The sequence below is a fragment of the Phyllostomus discolor genome, chromosome 3, assembly GCF_004126475.2.
Source record: "Phyllostomus discolor isolate MPI-MPIP mPhyDis1 chromosome 3, mPhyDis1.pri.v3, whole genome shotgun sequence".
Lineage (NCBI taxonomy): Eukaryota > Metazoa > Chordata > Mammalia > Chiroptera > Phyllostomidae > Phyllostomus > Phyllostomus discolor.
In genome coordinates this window covers 89,692,048-89,719,177 of record NC_040905.2, presented here as the reverse complement: position 1 = coordinate 89,719,177, position 27,130 = coordinate 89,692,048, and the positions used below count along the sequence as shown (strand labels likewise).

General features: G+C 38.4%; 2 protein-coding genes and 1 non-coding gene across 7 annotated transcripts in view; all 3 read right to left on the bottom strand.

Annotated features, from left to right (window-relative positions):
• Positions 1 to 27,130, bottom strand: part of LOC114492349 (cytochrome P450 3A12) — a 192,284-nt gene that overhangs the window by 24,281 nt on the left and 140,873 nt on the right. The window lies entirely within an intron of this gene.
• LOC114492360 (cytochrome P450 3A12-like) overlaps positions 8,134 to 27,130 on the bottom strand; it is a 37,167-nt gene continuing 18,170 nt past the window's right edge. For all 5 annotated transcript variants that reach the window (XM_028506611.2, XM_028506604.2, XM_036019884.1 and 2 more), the window contains 6 exons: positions 24,981 to 25,108; positions 23,870 to 23,936; positions 19,150 to 19,310; positions 13,340 to 13,566; positions 11,130 to 11,292; positions 8,134 to 8,897 (listed from right to left, as the gene is read on the bottom strand). In XM_028506611.2, coding sequence (XP_028362412.1) covers positions 8,802 to 8,897; positions 11,130 to 11,292; positions 13,340 to 13,566; positions 19,150 to 19,310; positions 23,870 to 23,936; positions 24,981 to 25,108 — 842 coding nt within the window. In that variant the 3' untranslated portion in view covers positions 8,134 to 8,801. The remainder of the gene's footprint in view (positions 8,898 to 11,129; positions 11,293 to 13,339; positions 13,567 to 19,149; positions 19,311 to 23,869; positions 23,937 to 24,980; positions 25,109 to 27,130) is intronic.
• LOC114513620 lies at positions 11,636 to 11,776 on the bottom strand. The gene has a single exon (XR_003685850.1). It is a non-coding gene; the product is annotated as a U4 spliceosomal RNA (small nuclear RNA).

Genomic DNA, 27,130 nt, shown 5'->3' with positions numbered 1-27,130 from the left:
TTTATTGTTCAAGTACACTTGTCTCCATTTTCACCCCACCATGCCCCACTGCCCCACCTATCCCTGCCTCCCACCCTGAAACCTACCCCCTTTGGCTTTGTCCATGTGTCCTTCATACATGTTCCTTGATTACCCTCCTCCCTCATTATCCCCTATTATCCCTCTCCTTCCTTTCTGATTACTGTCAGATTGTTCTTTTTTTAAATAAACTCTCACAATCTGATGCAACAACTTTTCTTTCTTTTTTTTGTTTTTAAAATTTTATTTATTTATTTTTAGAGAAGGAAGGGAGTGAGAAAGATAGAGAGAGAGAAACATCAATGTGCCATTGCTGGGGGTCATGGCCTGCAACCCAGGCATGTACCCTGACTGGGAATTGAACCTATGACACTTTGGTTCGCAGCCACGCTCAATTCACTGAGCTATGCCAGCCAGCGCTAGATTGTTCTTTATTTCAATGTTTCTGGTTGTATCTTGCTTGCTTATTTGTTTTGTTGATTAGGTTCCACTTATAGGTGAGATGATATGGTATTTCACTTTCACTGATTGGCTTGTTTCACTTAGCATAATGCTCTCCAGCTCCATCAATGCTGTTGTGAAGGTAGGAGCTCCTTCCTTCTTTCTGCTGTGTAGTATTCCATTGTGTAAATGTACAGTAGTTTTTTTAATCCACTCATTTACTGATGGGCACGTAGGTTGCTTCCAGTACTTGGGTATTGTGAATTGTGCTGCTATGAACATTGGGGTACATAGATTCTTTTGAATTGGTCTCTATGATCTCCTTGTCTGGATGCTTTAGGTTTGACCTTTCTTCTGTTTGTGTGGACTCCCTTGCTGTACTTTGGCTTCACCTGTTGGTGGCTCCTTTATTGATGGGCTCTCCCCTCCAGTGGGCTTACTGGATATTGCAATTTTTACCTTGTCTTGCATGCTATTGTACAGGTGTTGGTTAACAAAGCAGTGTAACCAGACAACCAAACCTATGCCAGGAAAAAGAACCCCCTATCACATCAGCATTCCTACCTGCAATTGTACTAAGATTAACATGAGATTTTTCTTGCTTCTTGAGGTAGGCCTGTAATGCACTGAATTTCCCTCTTATGTCTACTTTCACGGTGGCCCATAGATTTTGGGTTGTTGTGTGTTCATTTTCATTTGTCTCAAGGTAACTTTTGATTTCTTCTTTGATATCACTGTTAACCTATTCATTAAAGTAGCATAGGTTAGTAACATGTTATCTAGTTTTCATGTGTTTGATTGTTTTTCAGTCTTTTTTCATTGTAACTGATTTCTAGTTTTATACATTGTGGTCAGAGAAGATGCTTGATATGATTTCAGTCTTCTTGAATTTATAAAGAGCTTCCCAGGCCCCTTTCCCCACAAAAGGCTAAAGAAGTTTATTACCACCAAACCAGCATTGTAAGAAATGCTAAAAAGGAGCGAGCAATGGGGAAAAATTGGGACAATTATAACTGAACAACAATAAAAAAATAAGGAGAAAAAAATAGAGAGAAACATAGATATAAAGAATAAAATGTCAATAAATAAGTACATATCAATAATTTTAAATGTAAACAGATTAAATGTTTAAATAAAAAAACATAGGGTACCTGAATGGATAATACTGTCTAGAAGAGATTCACCTCCAAACAAAAGATATACACAGACTGAAAGTGAAGGGATGTAAAAAAATTCCATGCAAATGGAAATGGAAAAAAACCCTGGGGTAGTGATACTTATATCAGACAAAATAGACTTCAAAACAAAAGCCATAACGAGAGACAAAAAAGGACATTATGTAATACTAAAGGTATCAATCCAAGAAGAGTTTACACTTGTAAACATATATGCACCTAACATAGGAGCATCTAAATATAAAAAGAAAATCTTGGTGGACATTAAGATTGAGATCAGTAGTAATGCAGTCATAGTAGGGGATTTTAATACCCATTGACATCAATGGGTAGATCTTCCAGACAAAAAAATCATCACAGCAACAGTGACCTTAAATGACACACTGGAGCAGATGGATTTAATTGACATGTACAGAACATTTTATCCCAAAACATCAGAATATACCTTCTTTTCAAGTGCACATGGAACATTCTCTAGGATAGACTACATGTTAGGATACAGAATTTCTTAGTTCTCTCTCACTGCCCTGGCTTTTCAGATCTCTGCAGGCCCATGGAAAATGGCCTGTGTTACCTGAGAACATGGGCATATTTTCTGAGTCAGGGACCAACTCCATGGGTGGAATGTGGTTCATGATGGGGTTCCAAATCTGTGAAATCCCAGTGCTGTCCCCTGAAGCCAGATACTTCTGGAAGTGCAGCTGTGTCGTGTAGGGGTGGGATGAACTGAGGGAAGCTGGCCATTGCCTTTGTTGCTTTGCTTTCCTAGTAGTGCAGACTGGCAGACCTCTGTGTCCTTCCCTCTTTGTCTCTAACCAACCTTGGATTTAATGACAGATTGCTTCTGCTGCTCAGGGAAAAAATGTTTCTGTAGTACCAGTTCTTGGGTTTGCAGTTAATGTGCTCTGCAACCCAACACACAACTGCTACAGCTTCAGGGGCCTGCTGCTAGCTCCAGGAGTGTGAGGGGAGATGATATCTGGGAGGTTGAGGGGAGATGGCTGGGCTCTGTGGCTTTGTTTGTCTGTCTGGATGCCAATTGTCAGTTAACTGTGGCTGCACCCTGAGCGCCATCCCTGTCCAGGTCTCTGGGCTCAGCAGCAGCTTGTACTGACAACTCCTGCAAGAATGCCCACTATATCTCTTTGTTCCTCTTGGCTGAAGGGAGTTCCAGCAGCAACCTGAGTTGTCCCCTCTCCAGGATGAGACCTGCAGTGAGCTCCATGCTGTGAGCTCTGGGCTGCATCTCTGGCACCCCCGCAGCTTTTCTCCCTCCCCACCTCCCCAGTTTGCTCCCACTTGCCCACTTTTAGATGTTTCAATGTATGGCTCTCCTAAATGTGTTTGTGCATTGGACAGGGAATCCTTTGTTGAATTACAGCTGTTCAAATTGTTGAAATGTCAACAGGAGATACCAAGGGGACCTATCATACCACCATTCCTCTGACATCACTCAAAAGAATCATTATTTTCTTTTTCTTTCTTTAAAGATTTTATTTATTTATTATTTTTAGAGAGGGAAGGGAGGGAGATAGAGAGAGAGAGAGAGAGAAACATCAATGTGCGGTTGCTAGGGGCTGTGGCCTGCAACCCAGGCATGTACCCTGGCTGGGAATCGAACCTGGGACACTTTGGTTCCCAGCCTGTGCTCAATCCACTGAGCTATGCCAGCCTGGGCTAAGAATCATTATTTTCAATAGAAGCAATTAAGACTACAATATTGAAGTATGTCTCACCTTACTAACTGTGGATTGAAAGAAGCAGGAACCAAATGAGTGGGGCATCCAGTAATTACCTTAAAAGGTGAGACTTTATGAGGTCCAAATGGGGATTTTTTTCTTTTTCTTTTTTTTATTGGTTATGCTATTACAGTTGTCCCATTTTCCCCCTTCACTCCCCTCTACCCTGCCCACCCCTTCCCACCCACATTCTCCACCTTTAGTTCATGACCATGTGTCATAAGTTCTTTAGCTTCTACATTTCCCATACTATTCTTGACCCCCCTTGTCTGTTTTCTACCTACTGGCATCTATGCTACTTATTCTCTATACCTTTTCCCCCTCTCTCCTCCACCCACTGTCCTGTTGCTAACCCTCCATGTGATCTCCATTTCTGTGGTTCTGTTCCTGTTCTATTTGTTTGCTTAGTTTGCTTTTGTTTTAGGTGTGGTTGTTAATAACTGTGAGTTTAATGTCTTTTTACTGTTCATATTTTTTATCTTCTTTTTCTTTGATAAGTCCCTTTAACATTTCATATAATAAGGGCTTGGTGATGATGAACTCCTTTAACTTGGCCTTATCTGAGAAGCACTTTATCTGCCCCTCCATTCTAAATGAAATCTTTGCTGGATAGCGCAATCTTGGATGTAGGTACTTGCCTTTCATGACTTGGATACTTCTTTCCAGCCCCTTCTTGCCTGCAAGGTCTCTTTTGAGAGATCAGCTGACAGGCTAATGGGAACTCCTTTGTAGGTGACTGTCCCCTTATCTCTTGCTGCTTCTAGAATTTTCTCCTTCATTTTAATCTTGGGTAATGTAATTATGATGTGCCTTGGTGTGTTCCTCCTTGGGTCCAACTTCTTTGGGACTGTCTGAACTTCCTGGACTTCCTGGAAGTCTTTTTCCTTTGCCAGAATGGAGAAGTTTTCCTTTATTATTTGCTCAAATAACTTTTCCACTTGTTGCTCTTCCTCTTCTCCTTCTGGTACCCCTGTAATTAGGATGTTGGAACATTTAAAGATGTCCTGGAGGTTCCTAAGCCTCTCATTTTTTTTTGAATTCTTATTTCTTCATTATTTTCTGATTGTATGTTTTTTTCTTCCTTCTGGTCCATTCCATTGATTTGAGTCCCAGTTTTCTTTCCATCACTATTGGTTCCCAGTGCATTTTTCTTCATTTCACTTAGTGTAGCCTTCATTTGTTCATCTGATTTGTGACCAAAATCAACAAATTCTGTGAGCATCCTGATCGCCAGTGCTTTGAACTGTGCATCTGATAGGTTGGCTATCTCTTGGTCTCTTAAAAGTATTGGCTGTGAGGCTTTGATTTGTTCTGTTTGAGTCATTTTTTTTTTGGTCTGGTTGCACCTGTTACGTAATGAGGGGTGGAGCCTTAGGTGTTCACCAGGGCGGGGCATTCCAGTCACTGTGTTGTGATATTGTATGTGGGGGCGAGATCAGGGAGGGAACAATGGTGCTTGCTCTGCTCTCTCTAGGACTTCAGTCCCCTCTGCTGCTTCCCACAAGCAAATTGGGCCCTTCTGGTGCTGGCTCCCAGGTGGGTGGGCTCGTGTATGTTCTAGGACCCTGTAGGCCTCCCCAAGTAACTCTCCTGTGAGGTTGGAAGATTCTCTCGGCACCTCAACCCCCACAGGTGTTTTCAATTGGTACTTTTAGGCTTTATTTCCTGGCGCTGGGTCCCTGGGTTGCGTGGTCTGTGTCACAGCCCGTTTTCACCTGGTTTATCTGTGTGTGAAAGTGTGACTTTGGACAGCCAGCTGCATTGTGCGCCTGTTTGCTCGCACCTCACTGGGTCCGCTCTTTGCCTCCTGTGCCTGGGGTCTGCTACTGGTCCATTATCTGCCCCTGCGAGCCTGGGGTCCACCAACTTCCACCTGTGCCCTGCATGCCTGCATCTGCCAGCCACCGCTTTTTCCTGATGGGACCCCTCAACCCCTCTCAGTTGGCCTCCAACTCCACCCCTCTTACTGGTCTGGATGAATGGTTGTCAGACTTCGGTACAGTTCATTCCTCTGTCTGTTCTGGTTGTTTTTTTGTTTCTAAATTTTTGTTGTCCTTAGTTTTGGTTGTGTGAGGAGGCACAGTGTGTCCATCTACGCCTCCATCTCGGCCAGAAGTCTCCAAATGGGGATTTAAAAGGACCAATGTCTTGCTTGTTCATTTTGTTGATTAGGTTCCACTTAAAGGTGAGATAATATGGTATTTGTCTTTCACCACCTGGCTTATTTCACTTAGTATAATGCTCTCCAGTTCCATCCATGCTGTCACAAAGGGTAGGAGCTCTTTCTTTCTTTCTTTCTTTCTTTCTTTCTTTCTTTCTTATTTTTTTAAGATTTTATTTATCCATTTTTAGAGAGGGAAGGGAGGGAGATTGATAGAGAAACATCAATGTGTGGTTGCTGGGGGTCATGGCCTGCAACTCAGGCATGTGCCTTGACTGGGAATCGAACCTGCGACACTTTGGTTCACAGCCCACACTCAATCCACTGAGCTACACCAGCCAGAGCTTTCTTTCTTATTTTAAAATTATTATTCTATTACAGTTTTCCCAGTCTCTATATAATCTTTTATTTATGTCAATCATTATAATTATTTTTTATTTTGTTCTTTTTTCTATAGTCTGTTGATTTCTTATATTATTTGTTCTTTGACCCAGTAGTTGTCAAATATAACCAGAAATATTGAAATTAAGAAAAATCTGACAGTAACCAGAAGGGAGGTGGGGGGGGAGATAATGGAGGGAAAGGGGGAAAAGGATTTCAGGAACAACTATAAAGGACACATGGACAAAAATAAGAGCAGGGTGGAATCAGGGAAGGGAGGTGGGGATAGCTGGGGTAGGGGGAATGGTGGGAGGATTATGCAGACAACTGTATTTGAACAATAATAAAATGTAAACAAACAAACTAACAAAATAAAACAAAAAGGACCAATGGCAATGCTTATGGCCAAGGTACTTGGAGGATCTTTACAAATTTTTCCAGTTGAACCTTCATAATGTCATATTACATTTTACTAAACCTGAGAATTGAGGATGATAAGCACAATGAAAATGTAAGATCAGCCACACAACAAGGACTTGCTGAAGTACCCAACCAGTCAAATGTGTTCATCAATCATTATGGAGTTTGAGAGGAGTTCCTCAGGCAGAGATAATCTTTTTTAACAGGACTTTAGCCATAAAGAGGCAGTAGATTGTCTACAAAAGAAAGCTTCAGTCTACTGAGAAAGTACACAGATTATAAGTAAAACTTATTTATATCCATGAGATGGGGGAAGGAGTATAAAATCTATCACAGAGGTGATGCTGAGTTTTTTTTATTGCGTCATATCAGGTGATGCAGGATTAGTTCATCTTATTCTTGATGATGCTCACTTTGGTTACTTGATTAAGGGAGTGTCTGTTAGAGTTCTCCATTGTGAAGCTACACTTTCCCCTTTGTTATTAATGGGTATTTAGATCAACAGTATTTGAAACTATGTAAATATCTTCACCTAAGTGGCAATTTATCCATTTGTTTATATATGGCTATATGTACTCATCTTTTGCTACTTTATTCAATGTGTTATAATTTCTTACCATCATTATTTATTTTGATGCTCAAATCATCCCTGGTTTGGTCAGTGAAAACCCCTCAGTCTGGCTTTCCTGTCCTTTTGACATGCCCCCCTCAGTGTTTAGCATTTTATTGCTTTCTGGCACAAGATGTTTCAGGCTCATCTTGTATTTTCTCAGCACTGGCCCTCAAATCAGCCATTTCTAAGTAGCCTGGGTCCCTTTAGGTGGAAAATGGTATTTATAAGCCAAGATCTGGGCATGAAGTACACTCATTGCTATAAAGTTTTAATGCTCTATCAGTGGAGAGAAGTAGAGAATGTGTGATTTTATACACAACATACATGTAAATATCTACGTCTATCTATATGTATTAATATTTATCTATGTAGCCATCATCTATCTGTATAGAAAAACATAAATTTATATTCAGTTTCAATCTCTGAGTCCATACAGTTAATTCTATTTTTTCTTTCCTTCTAAGGATGAGAATCAGTGACTCCCTTCTCCAAAAGTGAGAAATCTGGTTTTCATTATCTTTAATATGTTTACTTCTTTAATCAGTTCTCTTTTATGTAGCCAATCTTCATTCCATCTATTTCTATTAATGGATGCCCTCCTCACCCTACTTGAGTTATCCACACAATCTTTAGGCTATAGCTGCTTTTGCCTGGCTACCCCTGGTGCAATGTGTCCATATGTGCATGGACACATTTCTCATTCATACCAGGCTGCTGCTCCATGTGGATACTCTCCCACCCTACTTAGTCTCCAAGCTGGAGCCACTGTGACTCCCTTTCTCTGCCCCTACAATGTGTGTCTACCCACAATGCTGTGCGCTACTTATTGACTTTAGAACTGAATTATTCAGAAAGGGAAGGGCAGGGAAGGAGATACAAAGGAAGGGAACAGAAGGGAAAAGAAAGGAAGGGAAGAGAGGGGTACTAAAGGGGGAGAGAGGAGCAGAGAAAGAAAAAGAAGAACCCTGTGTACTCCTGAAACTGATGAATACTTGTAGCCTTTCTGCCCAATACTTGACTAATCAACTGTCTTCTATTCCATGTTTATTTTGTTAAGACAGTTGAGAGTTGAGGATGAAATACAAAGAATATAAGAAAACATGTTTCCTGTCTTTCAGAATCATCAGGTGAGGTGAGATGAAACATTAAATCAAAACTAATAATAAATGCCTCAACTGAGTGTTAAAAAATGTGTTCCAAAAAGGGTAGAATTAAATTATGAATGTACTTTCTAAACAATCTGGAAATCACAGTGGATTAACTCTCATCTATCTTAATATATCAAATCAGAGTTCTGAAAAAGATCCCACCCAACCAGTGATTGTGATGATCAAAAACAATTAGTCACAGGCTCCTACTGATTTGGTTCTATAGACCCCCCCCCCCCCACCCCATACTGTGCAGGAAAACATTAGAGAATACTCTTGTAAAGAGGTATTTATTGAGTTGCTATATAATATACAATATAGAATATTCAAAATAAAACATGATAAAAATGTCACTACTGCTATTTACTACAATTAATTCTTGTTTTTATTAAAGTTTGTTGATAAAATTATAAGAAATTTGTATTCTTGATTAGTGCTAAGGAAGAGGAGGTGGTACTAAGTTGGGGTGGATGAATGCCTCTATATCTGGCTCTTATTTAGTCACCTCCCTTATATTACACAATATGTAATACTCTGTATAGACCCTGGAAAAACTAAATGAATGTGCAGAATCCCTAGTTACTCATCAAGTGCAGTAGGTTAAACCTATTTTCATTTCTGGGTTTTATTCACACAGTACATTGAGATCTCTGGTGTCAGGCATGCAGCTGTCTTGAAGAACAAGGTGTAAGTCCTTGGGGAAAGTCATGCTCCACTTATAGTCTCATTTCTCAACTCAGCCATTAGAACAATGGGTTTTCGTGGTTTAATAATTCCTTGAGATTCTAATTCCACAGGGATCTGCAAACATTAAATAGCACATGAGAACTAGTTAATGAAGCACTGTCAATAACAGAGGCAAAGTAGGTGAGGTACATTGAGGACAATAATACTTTACAAACATGTAAAAATTACTTTTAGCATAATATATCTTTGATTCATTATATTTATATGGTAAGCTATTTCAACACTGGTCAGTAGTGAGAATATTCATCAATACATTCATTCAAGAAAATATCAATATAGCACCTATTTTGTGCCTGTACAGAGAGAAAAAAATCATATTGGTTTATGTTTATTTTTGGTTTAAATTTTAAGCAAAAGAATGAGTTTTTAAAGTTTAAACCGAATTCTTAGACATTATGGCAAGCTATTTGGAAAAGCCAGACAGTATAAATTTTGTGCATGCTGAAACTTGCAAGGTAATCCTGAGTACATGTTTATACAGTTTAATTATTTGAATCATCCTTGACTTCTAAAGAGTCAGTCACCTCTCCTTGTGGAAACCTTTCAATTTCATGATGGGGAAAAACTCTTTGTGAAGTGTTGTGCCTGTTTTCCAACATCTCCTGGCTGCCAAGTATAGTGTAAATGGTGAACTTCTGAAGACTTATATAGTGTTTAGACTAATTTTTAAGCTCTATTCTCATTCAGTCACTCCCTCAGTGTTGGGGGAGCCACCAACAATGTAATCTTCTGATCTCATTTACTGAAGATGCACAAAAATTGTCATGAAGGGTGAGAAGCACCAGCCATCGATGACTGGGAGCTTGCTGGGAGTGTCTGCCTCATCCCAAGTGTGCCATAGGCCCACTCCTCCTCAGGGCTGAGGGCCCTGTTTTTACACACTAACAGGGCTGCTACACAGCTGCCCAAAGCCACAAATAAGATGCAAACTACCTCCATCCTCCACCTCTTCTGATAGAGCCTACTTAAGGGAAGGAACTACTTAATAAATGTACAAGTCCTAGAAATAACCCTTATTATAGGATTATAGGGCCTTGCTTGACATGAGTCAAGGGCAACTGTTCTGTATGTTCCTCAGAAGAGAGATTTCAGTTCTTTCTATTAATGTAAAGCCTTTCAATTTTATAATTTCAAATGGAATGTATATCCTTCCCCTGTACACAGGCCAACACACATAAAAACCCCACTGAAAATGTTATTTGGGAAATTTTTCAAATTAAATAATTTAAAATTTGTATCCACATCTCCAGATCAAATGCAACCCCCCCCCCCCCCGAAAAAAAACAAACCAAACCTCTTTAAGCATTTCCCACATTATTGGGAATTTATGAAAGGAATAAAATGAGGTGCTAGAGTTAGACACTCCTAGGTACAAAGAAAATACAGGCAACCAAACTGGATGGTTTAATGACAAAGGATTAGGTTAGATGGTATGACTGATGATACCAGCCTGCAGTAGCAATAACAGAACAGAGTAAAGAATGGGCTCTGGACTTGATGGGGAAGGCTCCTGGAGGGACTTTGGGAGTGAACTAGGACTTGAAGGATGAGAACAGAATGAAGAGTAGAGCAAGAATGTCAGAGAGCTCTTATTAAGATGTAAACAATCCCAAAGTGATTGCAGCAGGGTTCCTAGAAGGAGGGTTGAAGTAGCCAGATGGCCCTGGAGCGTGTGAGTTCCTCACATCAGGCAGAAATGCTTTAACGAGTGATTTTCAACCTCAGTTGCACATGAGAACCAAAGGAGGTGCTTTTAAAGCCATATAAAAGGAATTATTTTAGAATCTGAGATGGCCCAGGCATAGGATTTTTCAAAGCTCCCTGCTGATTTCATTCTTCAGCCAGGGGTTGAGAACTGCTATCACAACTTAGCCTCTCTAACTTCTGGAGAGGAGCAGCATTCAAAAGTCATGACCCGTTATTATCATTGCACTTCAGGGCTGTGCACAGTGCTTCTGCTCCCTTCCAGTGGACTTGAAACCAAATTTAAACTTTTCTCAAAGGACTCTGCATCCTCATGTCACACTAACTACATTAACTCTAGATGGCCTTTTTAGTTGGGTATTTATAAGTCACAGACTTAGCACTCAAGACTAACGGGATCTTAAAGGTCACAGATGACTGCAGATTCTCTGACCAACAGAACAAATTATCAAACAATGAATGAGCACACTCATGCATATATATGTATATATACATGTATGTATACATATATGTATCTCAGTTTAAGAAAAACTCTTAGTCAAGCATTATTTATGCAGAGTGGTAATGTGTTAAGTGTCTGACCTGTGTTTCTTTGCAAGTCTTGAAGGAGAAGTTCTGAAGAACTTTGACGATAGCAAGCTTCATGTTCATGAAGGCAAACCTCATGCCGATGCAGTTTCGGGGTCCATTTCCGAAGGGCATGTATATGTAAGGATTTATGCTGTCCTTGTTCGACTTACTGAACCTGTTTCCACAACAATAGATGAAAACAATTATTGAAGCATAAACACCACAAGAGCTACATGTTTGAGGTTCTCACTTAGGCTCCTCAACCAGTAGTACACAGGCTACTTGTGTGGGCTAGTCAGTGAGATCCTTCTCTGGTTATTTTGTTGTGAGAATTGTAAGCTACAGATCCTTTCCATTCCCCTTACCCTATAGGAGATTTCAGTCTCAATGAAGAGATGATATGAATGCTGTTTAAAGGAAAATCTCTCTTTTTTTATTCCTCAACATTTGATTACATTAAGAATAAAATGAATTTGGGAGAGTGAACATGGCATTATGGTTTTATTTAATTAATTTGGGCTCCATAGAAACTGTCAAAAATTGCCAGTGCCAACTGTATTTCAAGTCATCATGGCAGTGTACTGGGAACCGTTTTCAGTTAGCAAGAATCTTGTCTCAGATAAACCTCTTTGGCTATGATACTGCCACTGTGCAGAGTTGGTTATGTACTTTTAAAAGATTCTTATATTTTGGAGAACACTGGAATATTTATAGATGGTATGCCTTAAAATAATATGGGAGTCCGGAGGATGGTGGAAGTGGCGTTGGATAGCGCACCAGATGTAGGTTGATGACTGTAAGGCAGGTGATGGGACATATAGATGCATTAAAGGCATTCCGTGGATACAAGTATATGCCATAGTTTCTGTGTGACATATAAAAGTACTTTTTAAATGTCAAATACACAAGTATTTGTGTAAATGTCAAACATTTTCCATAATTGGCATTTTTTAATGTTTGGTTTGTAACTGCCTTGCCCACTTCCTGCATCGGTCAGCACTTACTCTCTGTTGATGACTGAATGATCAAAGAGAAGCATAGTCAGTGCTCTCTGGTTTCATGTTCATGAAGGTACAGGGTGGGAGGTGGTGGGGTGGGGGTAGAAATGCTGAGCTTGGAGGAACCATGGAGGTTCCTGGTCCACGAAACAGGATTTGGTCATCTCTAACTTCTTCCTACAAGTACTATGTGTAGACATTAAGCTAGAACTAAGAATATTGCGGCAAATGAGACAAGGTCCCTGACATTAGGGACCTTATAGTAAAGCTAATGAAAGTCTAGATCCCAGCTAGGGCCCCCAGTAGTTCATTCCAATTTTGCTTACCGATATAACAAATAGGAAAAATCAGCTTTCTAGAGTTCAAGCTGTGCCCTAAGTCAGAACTGGCTCTGAATTACAAGAAGAACAAGCTAAAGACCACCCTAGGGGTAGTATCTCAGACATAAAGAGAGTAGATGACTTCTCATTGGTAGTCAGCAAATATTGAGACTAGGAAGAAGCTGATGCAGGACTGCAGCCAAAGATAGCTCCAGGGACCCATGCTCACCTCTGCCCTGAGGCTGCTTAAACCCTCAGGGGTTTTCAGCCTGTATGGTTGTCAGCCTGTACTCTCCCAATGATGCTAAAGGAATAGCAGGCAATGTTTTTAAAAAATGGAATGTGGGAACAGTGGTGGTAAATTCAGAGAGCTAAAGAAAACAGAAGAGCTTAAAGAAACTAAAAAAGCCTGTATTTCTAAAATCAGGTAATGGTTAAGTAGTTTATGGCATATGCATACAGTCATATATATATACAGTCATGTATATATATATATACACCATATATAGTGCATATTATACTGTATATGATGGTTATATATAATAGAACATTGTTTATAGTTTACTGTTAAATAAAGCAGTTCAAAATGAAAACATATTACTATTTTAGTTTTTAAAAATTTGTATATGCCTAGAAAAATGTCTATAATTATATACATCACATTATTATTAATGAAACCTATCTTAAGATAGTAGGACTATGGACAAATACAATTTTCTTTAGTCTGAGTTTGTAAAATTTTTACAACAATGATCATTCTTGTTATAAAAGTAAATGTCTAAAATTAAAAACATACATATAAATGATTGTACAACCATAAATTTGTCATCTGTACTAACAGACATCAGAATACCCCCCAACCAGCCTGGATCAGGGAGGGTTCCCTTTCCCAGGGTCCCAGTACCTTTCAGGACGGAACTCGTCAGGCTCTGACCAGTATTCTGGGTCTCGGTGAAGAGTAAAGCTTGGCACCATCACCACTGTCCCTTTGGGAATGAACACCCCATTGATTTCCACATCCTTCTTACAGACCCTCTCAAGTCTACCAGCAATTGGGAATAATCTGAGAGATTCATTCAACACCATGTCGAGATACTCCATCTGGAACAGGGCATCATAAGTGGGAGGTGCCTAGGAAGAAAGAAAGAGGTTTTGATACATTGAAGTTTGGGATCAACTTTCAACACAGTCTGTGTAGTTCTATAAGAATGTTAGGAGCTCCAAAGAATACCTTGTTTTGGTAAAGAGCCTTAGTATTTATAAACATTTTAATATCTGTCATGTCCGTTGATCTGCTAAATGGCCCATTGAGATGTGTGGAGTAGTTATCTCTATGGGAGATAAATCACTTTGGGACAATTCTCTGAACAGGACCCAAAATCCCTTACATTGCCATGTAGTGATTTTTCCATCTCATGTTTACAGATGTGACTAAGAGGCTATGACTCTTACTCTTTTTTGATGACTCTTATCCTTAACTAAAATATGCCAAAGTCACTGTATCCTTTAAAAGAGAGGCCACTTCTGTACCAAGGAAAGAGAATGTACAAAAGAGCAAAATCCCTATCTGACATACAGATTTTTAGTTGAAACACTCCACTTGCATGGGCATGGACAATGGGGGAGATTGATTGTGGGAGTAGTGGGGATGGGACAGGGGAAAGCAAAGGGGGAAAAGGCAGGACAACTAGAATGGAATAACAATAAAAAATAAAAGTAAAGAATTTCACTTGTTAACTTTTTAAATGATATATATATAAAATTTGGAGGGAAACTCTACATTATATAGAAACTATAAATAATTTGGAGAGAAATGAGTTTCTTTCTAAAGAAAATATGGCAAAAGAAGTGTAGGACTGGATGCTAGCTACCAGAGCACATAGTTCATTCTAGTGAAAGTTATAAACAGGTGGAATTTGTTTATAACAAATTCCCACTCAGCTCCATGCTGCCTTACTGGAATAGTCTCCTAGTTGTTGCTTCAAGGGTTGACTGGAAGCTGTGAAGATCTCAAACAAGACTCTCCAGCCCCAGAGGCCAGTCTCTTCCCACCACAAAGAATTCCACTTTTGTCAGATATCTGAAAACAGTGTGGGCAATATTTGGTATCACTTGGTGTCATATTGAAGAAGCAATATCATAGAGGCTAAAGGTTTGGCTAATGGCTTCTTCACCACTAACGACATGACTCATGTATGAGTTACTTCACCTCTCTGTAGCTCAGTTTTCTGATATGTTACATGGAGATAATTAGAGTTGACACTTCATAGATTGTGTGGCAGAGATATTCACAGCTCGCCCAATATCCATGTAGTCTCTGCATCTCTCAGCCTACTTGAAGTTAGGGAATTTGTAGAGGTTATTGTTAGGGTTGTAAGCTGAGGTGACATACGTCAGTTTAGAGCCAAAACATATGAATATTGACTTCTGGCCAAGATGGAGGCATAAGTAGACAAACTGTACCTCCTTTCACAACCAAAAGAAGGACAACAAGAATTTAAAAACAAAAACCAACCAGAACTGACAGAAAATCGAACTGTATGGCAATCTGACAACAAAGTAGTTAAAGAAGAAACACCCATCCAGACCCGTAGGAGGGGCAGAGATGGGCAGCCAGGCAGAGAGGACTCTTGGAAAAGCAGTGGTGGAGGACGGGGGCAGGAAAGGCAGCAACTGGCAGACTCAGTGAAGCAGTGGATTCTGGAATGGGGTGGGCAAGGCTGCAGCTGGCTGGCAAGGCAGCAGCTGGCAGACCATCAAGGTGGCGGATGGTGGAGCAGGTGGTCCCCCATTTGCGCAGATAAACTGGGAGGAACAGCTGGGGAGTAAGGTAGACCTTGCAACCTGGGGTCCCAGCACAGGGAAATAAAGCCTCAAAATGACCAATGGGAAGGGTTTACAGGAACAAATTTAAAGGACACATGGACAAAAACTGGGGGAGGGTGGTAATGGGAGGGAAGAAGGGAGGGTTGGGTGGGTGGGCTGGATTGGGAGTAAAAGGGAGAAAGCTGTACTTGAACAATGATTAAAATATATTAAAAAGTTTTATAAAAATAGTATTAGTTAAAAAAAAGAAAGTACAGGGGAGTTAAGTCATTTGTTTAGTGACAAGTACAAACTGGGAAAAGACAGTTTTGTGAACATGAAACTTGGTATGAATCTAACCTTCCATTTTCTGTAAAAAGTACATTTCTGTCAGAATGAACAGTAATGAACTCTTTTAACACTAGTAATTCACACTGAAAGGGGACTTTGTTGACAAAACAGGTTTAAATAAACATGTTGCACAGAGTTTAAAAAAAAAGAAAAGAAAAAAAGAAAAGAAAATGCCTGTGGTGGTTGAGGTGGCAGTGCGAGAAACTCCCAGCCTCACAGGGGAGTTTGTTGGAGAGACTCACAGGGTCCTAGAATGTACACAAGCCAACTCACCCTGAAATTAGCACCAGAAGGGCCCACTTTGCTTGTAGGTAGCAGGGAAAGTGACTGAAATCTGGCAAAGAGCAGAGCAAGTGCCAGTGTTGCCTCTCGGACCCGTCCACCACATATGGTGTCACAAAGCAGAGACACGGGTTGCCCCACCCTGGTGAACACCTAAGGCTCAGCCCCTTATATGTAGCAAGCACGCCAAGACAAAAAAAAAAAAAAAAGGCCCAAATGAAAGAACAGATCAAAACTCCAGGAAAAATACAACTGAGCAACAAAGAGATAGCAACCTATCAGATGCACTGGTAATCAGGATGCTCACAAGATTGGTTGAATTTGGTTGCAAATTAGATGAAAAAATGAAGGCAATGCTATGTGAAATAAAGGAAAATGTACAGGGAACCAATGGTGATGGGAAGGAAACTGGGACTCTGATCAACGATGTGGATCAGAAGAAAGAAAGAAATATTCAACCAGAAAAGAATGAAGAAACAAGAATTTAAAAAAAAAATGAGGAGAGGCTTAGGAACCTCTAGGACACCTTTAAACATTCCAACATCTGAATTATATGGGTTCCAGAGGGAGAAGAGGAAGAGCAACAAATTGAAAACTTATTTGAACAAATAATGGAGAATTTCTCCAATCTGGCAAAGGAAATAGACTTCCAGGAAGTCCAGGAAGCTCAGAGAGTCCCAAAGAAGTTGGACCCAAGGAAGAACACACCAAGGCACAACATAATTACATTACCTAAGCTTAAAATGAAAGAGAGAATCCTAGAAGCAGCAAGAAAAAAGGAGGCAGTTACCTACAAAGGAGTTCCCATTAGCCTGTCAGCTGATTTCTCAAAAGAGACCTTACAGGCAAGAAGTGGCTGGAAAGAAGTATTCCAAGTCATGAAAAGCAAGGACCTACATTCAAGATTGCTCTATCCAGCAAAGATTTCATTTGGAATGGAAGGGCAGATAAAGTGCTTCTCAGATAAGGTCAAATTAAAGGAATTCATCATCACCAAGCCCTTGTTGTATGAAATGTTAAAGGGACTTATCTAAGAAAAAGAAGATGAAAAAAATGTAGAGTAAAATGACAGCAACCTGACAATTAATTATTAATGACCACACCTAAAACAAAAACAGAAACAAACTAAGCAAACAACTAGAACAAGAACAGAGTCACAGAAATGGAGATCACATGGAGGGTTAGCAATGGGGAAGTGGGAGGGGGAGAGAGGCGGAAAATGTATTGAAAATAAGTAGCATAAATGGTAGGTAGAGAATAGACAGGGGGAGGGGTAAGAATAGTATAGGAAATGTAGAAGCCAAAGAACTTATATGTATGACCCATGAACATGAACTAAAGGGAGGAAATGTGGGTGGGAGGGGGTGTGCGGGGTGGAGGGGAAAAAGGGGGAGAGGGAATGGGACAACTGTAATAGCATAATCAATAAAATATATTTAAAAACATGAATATCTAGTGAGCAACACTCTAGTTCTTCATTCCTCAACAACATGAAGGCCTGTGTTCCAGAGAGTGAAGCTTTAAAAACATGGAGCCTTTTAAGCTTATTTTTCTAGGAACTATGTGGAGCAGAGACTCCCACTCCCATCCTCCTCTAACAATCTATGTTTGAACATAATAATGTCAGTTGGAAATGATCCTTTGCTATGTAAAGGCACTGAGAATTGCTGGCTAATCTGTAGCTGTGGCATGCCTCACTTTACCCTACTACATAATTTTTATAATTGAATTTACTGTGTGATGTTGTTTAATATAGTTATGTGGTTTCAGGTATAGAATTCTATAGTATTATTATCTGTATATTGTATTGTGTGTTGGCCACCCCAAGTCCAGTCTCCTTCCACCACCATACCCCCCTATAATGCCTTCCACCTCTCCCACCCTCCTGACCCTCTGCTAATCACCACACTATTGTCTGTGCATGTGTATATTTTGCTTAATTGTTTTCCCTTTTTCACTCAGCCACCCAACTCCCTTGCCCTCTGACAGCTGCCAGTCTGTTCTCTGTAACTCTGTTTCTATTTTTAATACTTAATATTTTTAAAGATTAAATTTATTGAGCACGGGCTGCAAACCAAAGTGTCGCAGGTTCAATTCTCTGTCAGGGTACATGCCTAGGTTGCAGGCCATGAACCCCAGCAACTGCACATTGATGTTTCTCTCTCTCTTTCTCCCTCCCTTCCCTCTCTAAAAATAAATAAATAAAATCTTAAAAAAATTAAATTTAATTACAAATGTAAGGCATTTAGAACAGACATATATAGTTAGAAGTATATAGCTACAGTGTTGTTATTGCCATTGTAATTACTAATATAAAAGGGGGAGATCATAATGCTTTAGCTAGTCTCTGTCTCTTAGTGACTGCATCTTGCAATAAAAATCAATCCCAATATACACTTACCCTGAGATAAAAGATAATCTTTAATTTAGTTGGACCCTAAAATGTATTTTTTTACCTTATATCTGAAGGACCTATAACACAGAAGGGTCTTAAGATCTCTCCAAAACCACAGTCTGGACTCAAACTCATGTTTTCTATTTCCTACCCTATGATCTTTCCTGTTTGTATACCAGGGTTCTCCTAGACTGCTAAGTTTACCCAGAGGTATAGATTGCAATAATGGTGCCAGTTATCCATCTCATCCTTTGTCCATGATCTTAGTCATCTAATTTTATCCTCTTATTTTATAATGCTGAGGTTGGTCATGTTGCATGCATTGCACCAATGGAATGTGGCTAAGTGTGATGCAAGCAGAGTTTCGAAAGGCACCCATATGATTGGGCTTCTTGCTCTTTCTCTCTGCCATTGCCTGAGAAGAACACACTCATGCTACTTGTCTGGATTAAGGGAGATGTGGAGAATGTGTGGAGCTGAATCAGTCCAACCAGCTTAGTTATGGCCATTCTAGATCAGCCAAGAAACAGACCAAAGCAAGTGCAGACAATATCAACAGAGATAACTACCCAGGCACTTGAACAATATATGTTTATTATTAATTGACACTGAAGTTTTTAGATTTTCACTTGGCATTATTGTGATAACAGACAACTGATATGCCAGGAAAAAAACTTTTTTCAAAGACCTTATATATCTGTGAATAGCACACAATACCTATATTTCTTTGTTTGTTTTTGTTTCTTTACATCCTTCCTAAATAGCATAGGTAAAAGAATTGATGCTTATGCTTTTTGCAAAATTTCTCCTAAGAAGTGGTGAGGAGGCACTCTGGCTAAGGTTTTACTTTCTTCCTCCCTCTCCAGGTATCACCCACTCACCTTATTGGGAAACGTGGCATCAATCTCCTTCTGTAGTTTCTGCTGCACATCAGGGTGAGTGGCCAATAAATGCATAAGGAAGGAGAGAGAAGTGCTAGTGGTCTCATAGCCAGCAAAAATAAAGATAATAGATTGGGCGATGAGCTCCAGATCAGACAGAGCTAAAAGGAGAAAAAAGATATTTTATAAAGAAGGTCAATGTACAACATTACAGTTTAGATGATGAAAAGTCCAAATGAAACTCCCAAACCCCTACGGGAAAAATTGGAAAAGCAATTTGACTTAAATTGGGAGTGTTTTGCACTGTGATGTGTATGTTACAGAGCTAGAAAAAAGGCAAAAACTGTCTTAATTTAGTTTTTCACAAGGTCTATACTATTCTTAACCATCTGCCTCTGTTTGTTACACCCTCTCCACAACACTGCTGTGTAATTGCAAGACATAGCATTTTTGTGTAATGTGCACAGTTTTATCAGCATGCCCATTGCAGAATCTTAAAAGCAGTTTAGCTATAAGTAATTTGGGATAGGATTCTACCCCCAGGAAAAATTTAAATTATTCTAAATAAAATATACTTGGAAAAAATTTGAGAGACTTTATCCTAAGGATTATTCAGGGAAAAATTAAAGGATCTTTCACCAAACATGTTTGCAGAAACTTAATAGAACAATATTGGGCTACACATAAAATATGGTTACTCTAAGTTTCACCATGGACCAGCATCGTTGGCAGTATCTGAAAGGTTATAGAATCTCAAGCCCTATACTAGAACTACTGAATCACAATATGAACTGTGAAGAGATGTAGTGATTTGCAGAACTACAACAAAAAATCCAAAAATTTATATGAAACCAGAAAAGACTGTGAATAGTCACAGCAATCTTAGGAAAGAACAAAGTTGAAGGTATCACACTACCTAATATCAAACTATACTACAAGACAATAGTAATTAAAATAGCATGGTACTGGCATAAAAACAGACACATAGATCAATGGAACAAAATAGGGAGGTCCAAAATAAACCCATGCCTATATGGTCAATTAACATATGACAAAGGAGGCAAGAACATACAATGAGATAAAAACAGTCTATTCAATAAATGATATTTGGAAAATGTGATAGTTATGTGCAAAAATAAAAGGAACTACACCACTTTTTTACACCGTATACAAGAATAAACTCAAAATGCATTAAAGACTTCATGGTAAGACTTGAAATCATAAAAATCCTAGAAGAAAACACAGGCAGTAAAATATATGATATTTTTCTTAGCAATAATTTTTCCTGACACATTTCCTTGGGCAAGGGAAACAAAAAATAAATGAATAAATAAATAAATAAGGCTGCATCAACCTAAAAAGTTTTTGCACAGCAGAGGAAACCAACAAAATGGGAAAAAAAGCTACTGAATGGGAGATGATATTCACCAATGATACATTCAATAATGGGCTAATACCCCAAATTTATAAAGAACCTGTACAACTTAACACCAAACCCCACTCCAAACAATACAAATAAAACATAGAAAGAAGACCTGAATAGACACTTCTCCAAAGAGGATATACAGGTGACCAATAGACATATGAAAAGATGCTCAATGTCACTAATTGTCAGAGAAATGCAAATTAAACCTACAATAAGATATCACCCTGTACATGTCAGAATGGCCATCATCAATAAATCAACAAACAACAAGTGCTGGCAAGGATGTGGAGAAAAGGGGACCCTCTCGCAGTCTTGGTGGGAATGTAGACTGGTGCAGCTACTTTGGAAAGCAGCATGGAGGGCCCTTGAAAAATTAAAAACAGAGCTGCCTTATAACTCCATGATTCCACTTCTGGGTATATATCCAAAGAAATCCAAAACACTAATTTGAAAGATTATATGCACCCCTATGTTCATTGCAATGTAATTTACAAGATATGGAAGCAACCCAAGTGCTTATCAATAGACAACTGATTAAAACAGTGGTGATATATACACAGAATGGAATATTTCTTGCCATAAAAAATAATGAAATCTGACCATTGGTAACAACATAGATGGACTTACAGGGTATTATGCTAAGTGAAATAAGTCAGACAGAGAAAGGCAAATACCATATGATTTTACTTACATGTGGAATCTAAAGAATACAATAAATGAAAAAACAAAATAGAAACAGATTCTGAGATAATAGAGAAAAGACAGATAGTTGCCAGAGGGAGGGACAGGGGGACTGGGTGAAAAAAGTGAAGGGATTAAAAAGTACAAATTGGTAATTACAAAATAGTAATGCAGATATAAAGTACAGCATAAGGAATACAGTTAATAATACTGTAATAACTATTTATGGTGTCAGGTGGATACTTATAAAATCAGGGAAATCACATTGTAAAGTACTTGACTGTCTAAACACTATACTATACATCTGAAACTAATACAAAATAATGTTGAATGTAAACTCTAATTAAAATAGTATTAAAGAGAGAGATGTGATTTGTGTACACAACCCAGCTTGATAAGCATGGGTTATACTTTTAATAGACATCAGGTAATAGAAATCCTGAGACATGTATCTTCAAAATAGATGATATCAGATGCATACATAAACTACAGAGATAGAAAAAAATATAGAAGACTGGTGATTGATCTTAGCCTAATCAGAGGGACTAACATTGAAGAGCAGAAGAAAAAATGTGCCAATGGAAGGGTATTGGACAGCATAAAACATAGAAATGTAGGGTTTAGTGAGTGGAATTAGCAATGTTTATCCAATTTTGACCTGAAAGTCATCTTTCTTAGCACATGCCCCATCTCTTTGCTCTATATAATATTTCCTTCACCATAGAAGGTTGGTTTGGACCATTGTAGATAGATAGATAAACAGATAATAAAAGAAAGAAAGAGAAAAAGAGGAAGGAAGGAACAGAGAGAGAGAGAGAGAGAAAGGAAGGAATAAATAAATTAAGAAATTCTATACATAGATATCTGTATTTATAGTGGTGTGCTAGAGTCATCTCATCCCTGCTCTGTAGAACCAAATGTTTAATATTCAGACATTTTGTGAGATGGTTGTCAAAGTATTGGCAGTTTGAAATTAACCATGGTGGCATTATTTATATTATGGAAATAAACCATAAATCAGATTTTTTGAGAGAGAATATAATCATATATTGTCTGGTTATGGGTATATAGAGAAATATTTAAGTTTATCACACCTGCGTAAATATATTTGCTGTTCTTAGGTTTGTCCACCAAGGAGATCTAGAAACAAAAATATACCTAATAGGAATGAGCACTCTCAGATCACAGATTTTGGCTTCTAAATATTACTTATCATTAAAATGAACCAGAGCTCCTTGAGAAATGACTGATTTGAGGGCTGATCAGGGGAAATAAAGAGAAACTGACTGTATGGGAGGACATATTTGCCAATGATACATTGGACAAGGGTTTGATCTCCAAAATAAAAAACTCAGATTACTCAACACCGGGAAGACAAACAATCCAATTTAAAAAATGGGCAAAGGAACTGAACAGACACTTCTCCAAGGAGGATATATGGATGGCCAATAGACATATAAAAAGATGCTCAGCATCACTAGCCATCAGAGAGATGCAAATTAAAACCACAATGAGCTATCACCTCACACCTGTGGCCATCATTAATAAATTAACAAAGAAGTGCTGGTGAGGATGCAGAGAAAAGGGAAACCTAGTGCAATGTTTTTGGGAATGTGTTAATACAGGTTCACTGATGTAACAAATGATCCACTCCTGCAAGGGATTTTGATAGTCTGGTAAGCTGTGTAGAGGCAGGGGGAGGAAGTATATTGAAAATCTCTTTACCTTCCACTTGGTTTTGCTGTGAACCTAGAACTGCCCTAAAAATAAAATCTATTAGAAAAATAAAAACTTAAAAAGAAAAAAAGAACACAGAGCCTATTTAATAGGAGTACAGTGGTCAAACCTGAGAAAATTTGACTATGAAAAAAGAAAAAGAATGATTTTAGAGAGTAAATTTGTAATATATGAGTTCATATTGATATAAATAAATAAACAAATAAATGAAGGAGAATGGAAAGTTCTTCTTTACAATGAAACATCAATTCATAAATGTAGAAGAGATGATGGAATTAGAAAGTCACCGTTTTGCAACCATGATAATAATAGTGATTCCAGTCAAAATCCAACAATGGATGATAAAATTAGTAGGTGGAAGCTTTGAAGAGGAACAGAATATTTGCATAATCTCAAAGCCTTCTGAAAATTTACTTATTAATTTAAGGAAAAAAAACTTTACAAGTAAGTTAGCAAACACAAATTCAACAAAGTATTCCAAATTAAGGTTGCCCATACTGGAGCCATGTGCCTCCGAACGTGATGAAGTCTTAATGCAAATCTCCAGGCAGAGATTCTGAGTCAAGGGGGACGGGTGAGGCCAGAGAATAGACAGTGGAGACAAGCTCCCTGGAGGTTCTGATGTAAGTGATCCACAGATCAGACTGACTTCTAGGTAAAAGAAATTCTTGTTTATGGTGCCCTTCACGCTTTGAAAAAAGTTGTGCCCGCATGTTTTTAGAAAGTGCTTCTGGCTACCACTTATATCTGAGCATCTGTCATTCTTCAATTTGGCTGAAATTCTTATCTGCATGGAAAACTTCATGCACATTTTCAGAACCAACGCCTGCCTCTGAGCCTCCCTATCATTGGCCCTCTGAAGCATGCCTTGTTTACCTTTATGGGAGTCTGTTTCTTTGGAATTCTGGGAATTAATCATCAGCTGAAGTAAATCCACTCGGTGCTGGAAGTCAAAACAGAAATTTCAATGTTAGAAATACATCAAGAGTGCAGCACTAAATTTCTTTCCTGATAATATGGCTCCTTTAAACCTGGAAGTGTGATTAGTGCTGCCTGAGTCATCAGTGAACACAAACATTCAGTTACAACTTGGAGAGCAGGATGTTTCCCTGAGAGAAATCCAGTCATTAGATCCAACTGTTTGTTGGTCCTCACTCTTCCTGGTCTTTGGCTGCCCTCGCTTTTGAACACAGCTCCCTGGACAAAAAGTTACACCTTGTCACACCTGCTTGCTCACAAAAAAAAAAAAAATCATCTCTGACCTCAATTTTTTTCTCTAGCCTTAATTCTTCATTAATGGCCACATAGATTAACCTCCCAACACTTGAAGAGTTTATTGGTGCTTTTTCTGTGATCAGTTTCAAATGCCCCACCATTCCAGAACTCTCCACAATGTTCAGTGCAATCCTGGGGTACCTAACCCTATCACTGTGACTTGCAGACATTCTTGTGCTGGCCTCCAGGTCCATGAAAGCAAAGCTGGGTTGGCCAGCTTGTAACCTCAAGGCCCAGAGAAGACTCCTGCCCTCTCAGTCTCTGAGCAGGTCAGACTTAACAGAATGAGTATACTCTGTCAGGTGCCACATGGGACCTTCATTGCAGAATGTGTAAAGCAAGAGGCTTGGAAGTGATGTGATTCTGTGCCAGTTTAAGGCCTGGGGAATTATGATTTTTAAGCAGCTATTTTTATAACTGAGAGAGACAATTTATTGAAGGGAACTGGTAAGGTTTTTATCTCAATACTATTCATGCAGTGATATACCAAGCTTTGTGCTTATTCTTACATTTTAAACAATGTCTTTCTGACTCATTTTTAAGTTTTTTTCTTAATCTCCACCTTCTTCATTCACTACAGAATGTTACAACTTTCCTCCTGTTAGTCAAGAGTCTCTACCCACTTAAAATAGGAGAAGTGCACAAATCATATTTATAAAGCTCAATAAATTGACAACAAGAGAACAAACTCGTAACCACAACCAGATTTTACCTTTTGTTTATCTTGGAGACGACTTTCTTTCATTCTTTTTACAGTTTTTATAAAAAAATCAGTAACACTTTTTGGAAATAGATGAATATTTAATACTTCAAAAACTGGGGTAAGGAACGGAAAGAGCACTATAAGGAAAAAAGAAAGCACAATGAAAATACAAATGCACCTGGAGCAATTATAATTTTCTCTTCTAATCAGAAGAGTAAAAGACACCAGGCTTCTCAACAAGGAGCCATTCCCTCTATGACCTTTGCTCAGGCTACAAGCCCATGGCTGAGCAAAGGCAAGTCCACATATAGGGGCCATCACTATAGCGGTGAGATCAGCAGCCCCTTCCTTGTCTTTTGGGTGACTAAAGGAACAGGATTACATTCCTGAATGGCTTTGCATTTTATCTATTGAATTAGACTGTTCTTGAATAAATGAGACCAGAGTCTGAGACTTTAATTAATCTCACTGTTCAAGAAGTAGTAGTCAGATGCACATGCATGGACACAGTAGAACACTAGACACCCAAATGTCAACAATTATTGTATCTGAGTGTTTAATTATAGATGAGTCTTATTTCTTCTTATCATTAAAAAACTTCTGAAAAATTTATAAGATATGTGCATTGTATAATAATATAAATATTAACCAAAATATATGTATATTTAATATGTATATATTAAAACAAAAACCAAAACCAAGCAAACAACTAGAACAGGAACAGAATTAGAGAAATGGGCATCACATGGAGGGTTTTGAGAGGGGAAGGGGAGGGGAAGAATGGTGGGGAAAGGTACAGGGAATAAGAGGCATAATTGGTAGGCATGAAATAGACAGGGGGAGGTTAAGAACAGTGTAGGAAACAGAGAAGTCAAAGAACTTATATATACAACCCATGGACATGAACTAAGGGGGGAAATGCTAGAGGGTTGCAGGGTGCAGGGTGGAGGGGGGATAAAGAGGGAAAATTGGTAAAACTGTAATAGCATAATCAACATAATATACTTAAAAAAAGCTTCACAGAATGCAAAAAAGTGCAAAACTTATACTCATTAAACTACAAAACATTGTTGAAATAAATTAAAGTAGATCTAAGTAAATGGGAAAACATCCATGTTCATGGATCGTAAATCTTCATATTATTACTATGGCAATACTCCCCAAGTTGATATACAGATTTAATGCATTCTTTATCAGACTCCTAGCTTGTTTTTTTCATAGAAATTGACAAGCTAAATTTAAATTTTTTATAAATTGCATAGGATTCTTTTTTTCAGAATTAGCTAAATCTGAATAAAAGAATGGACTTGTAGAACTCACAATTCCCAATTAAAAAATTTACCACAAAGTTTTAACAATTGGGGCAATGTTGTGCTGGCATAAGGATAGACATGGAGATCAATAAAATATAATTTAAGAGACCAAAATAAACTCATGTTCCTAAGGTCAACTAAATTTTTAAGAAGTTAATTTTTAATTATAGTTGATATACTATATTATATTAGTTTTAGGTGATCAATATAGTGATCAGACACAATAAATGTATATCTTATGAATGATCACCCTGATAAGTCTATTACCCATCTGATATATACATACTTATTATAAAATTATTGACTATATTTTCTATACAATACTGTACATCCCCATGACTATTTTTTTATAACTGGCAATTTATACTTCTTACTTTCTTTTACTTACATTCATCCCCCCAACACCTTCCCATTTGGCAACCATAAACTTGTTTTCTGTATCTATGAGTTTGTTTCTATTTTGTTTGTTTTGGTTTTTTAAGAGTCTGCATAGAAGTTGAATCATATGGTGTTTGTCTTTCTCTGTCTGACTTATTTCACTTAGCATAATACCTCCTAGGTTCATTCACATTGTCACAAATGTCAAGATTTCATTTTTTATGGCTGACCAATATTCCATTGTGTATATGTACCATAGCTTTTTTATTCATTTGTCTATTGATAGACACTTATGTTGCTTTTGTACCTTGGCTATTATAAATAATATTGTATGAACATAAGGTATGCATATATCTTTTTAAAAATTTTTAGTCAAATTTGTTTTCACCTCCTAGAACTTAAATCTCTTACCAGTAAGTGGTGCTTCTTGCTCACTAGGCCCAATGCCATCAATGTTATTAGTCAGTG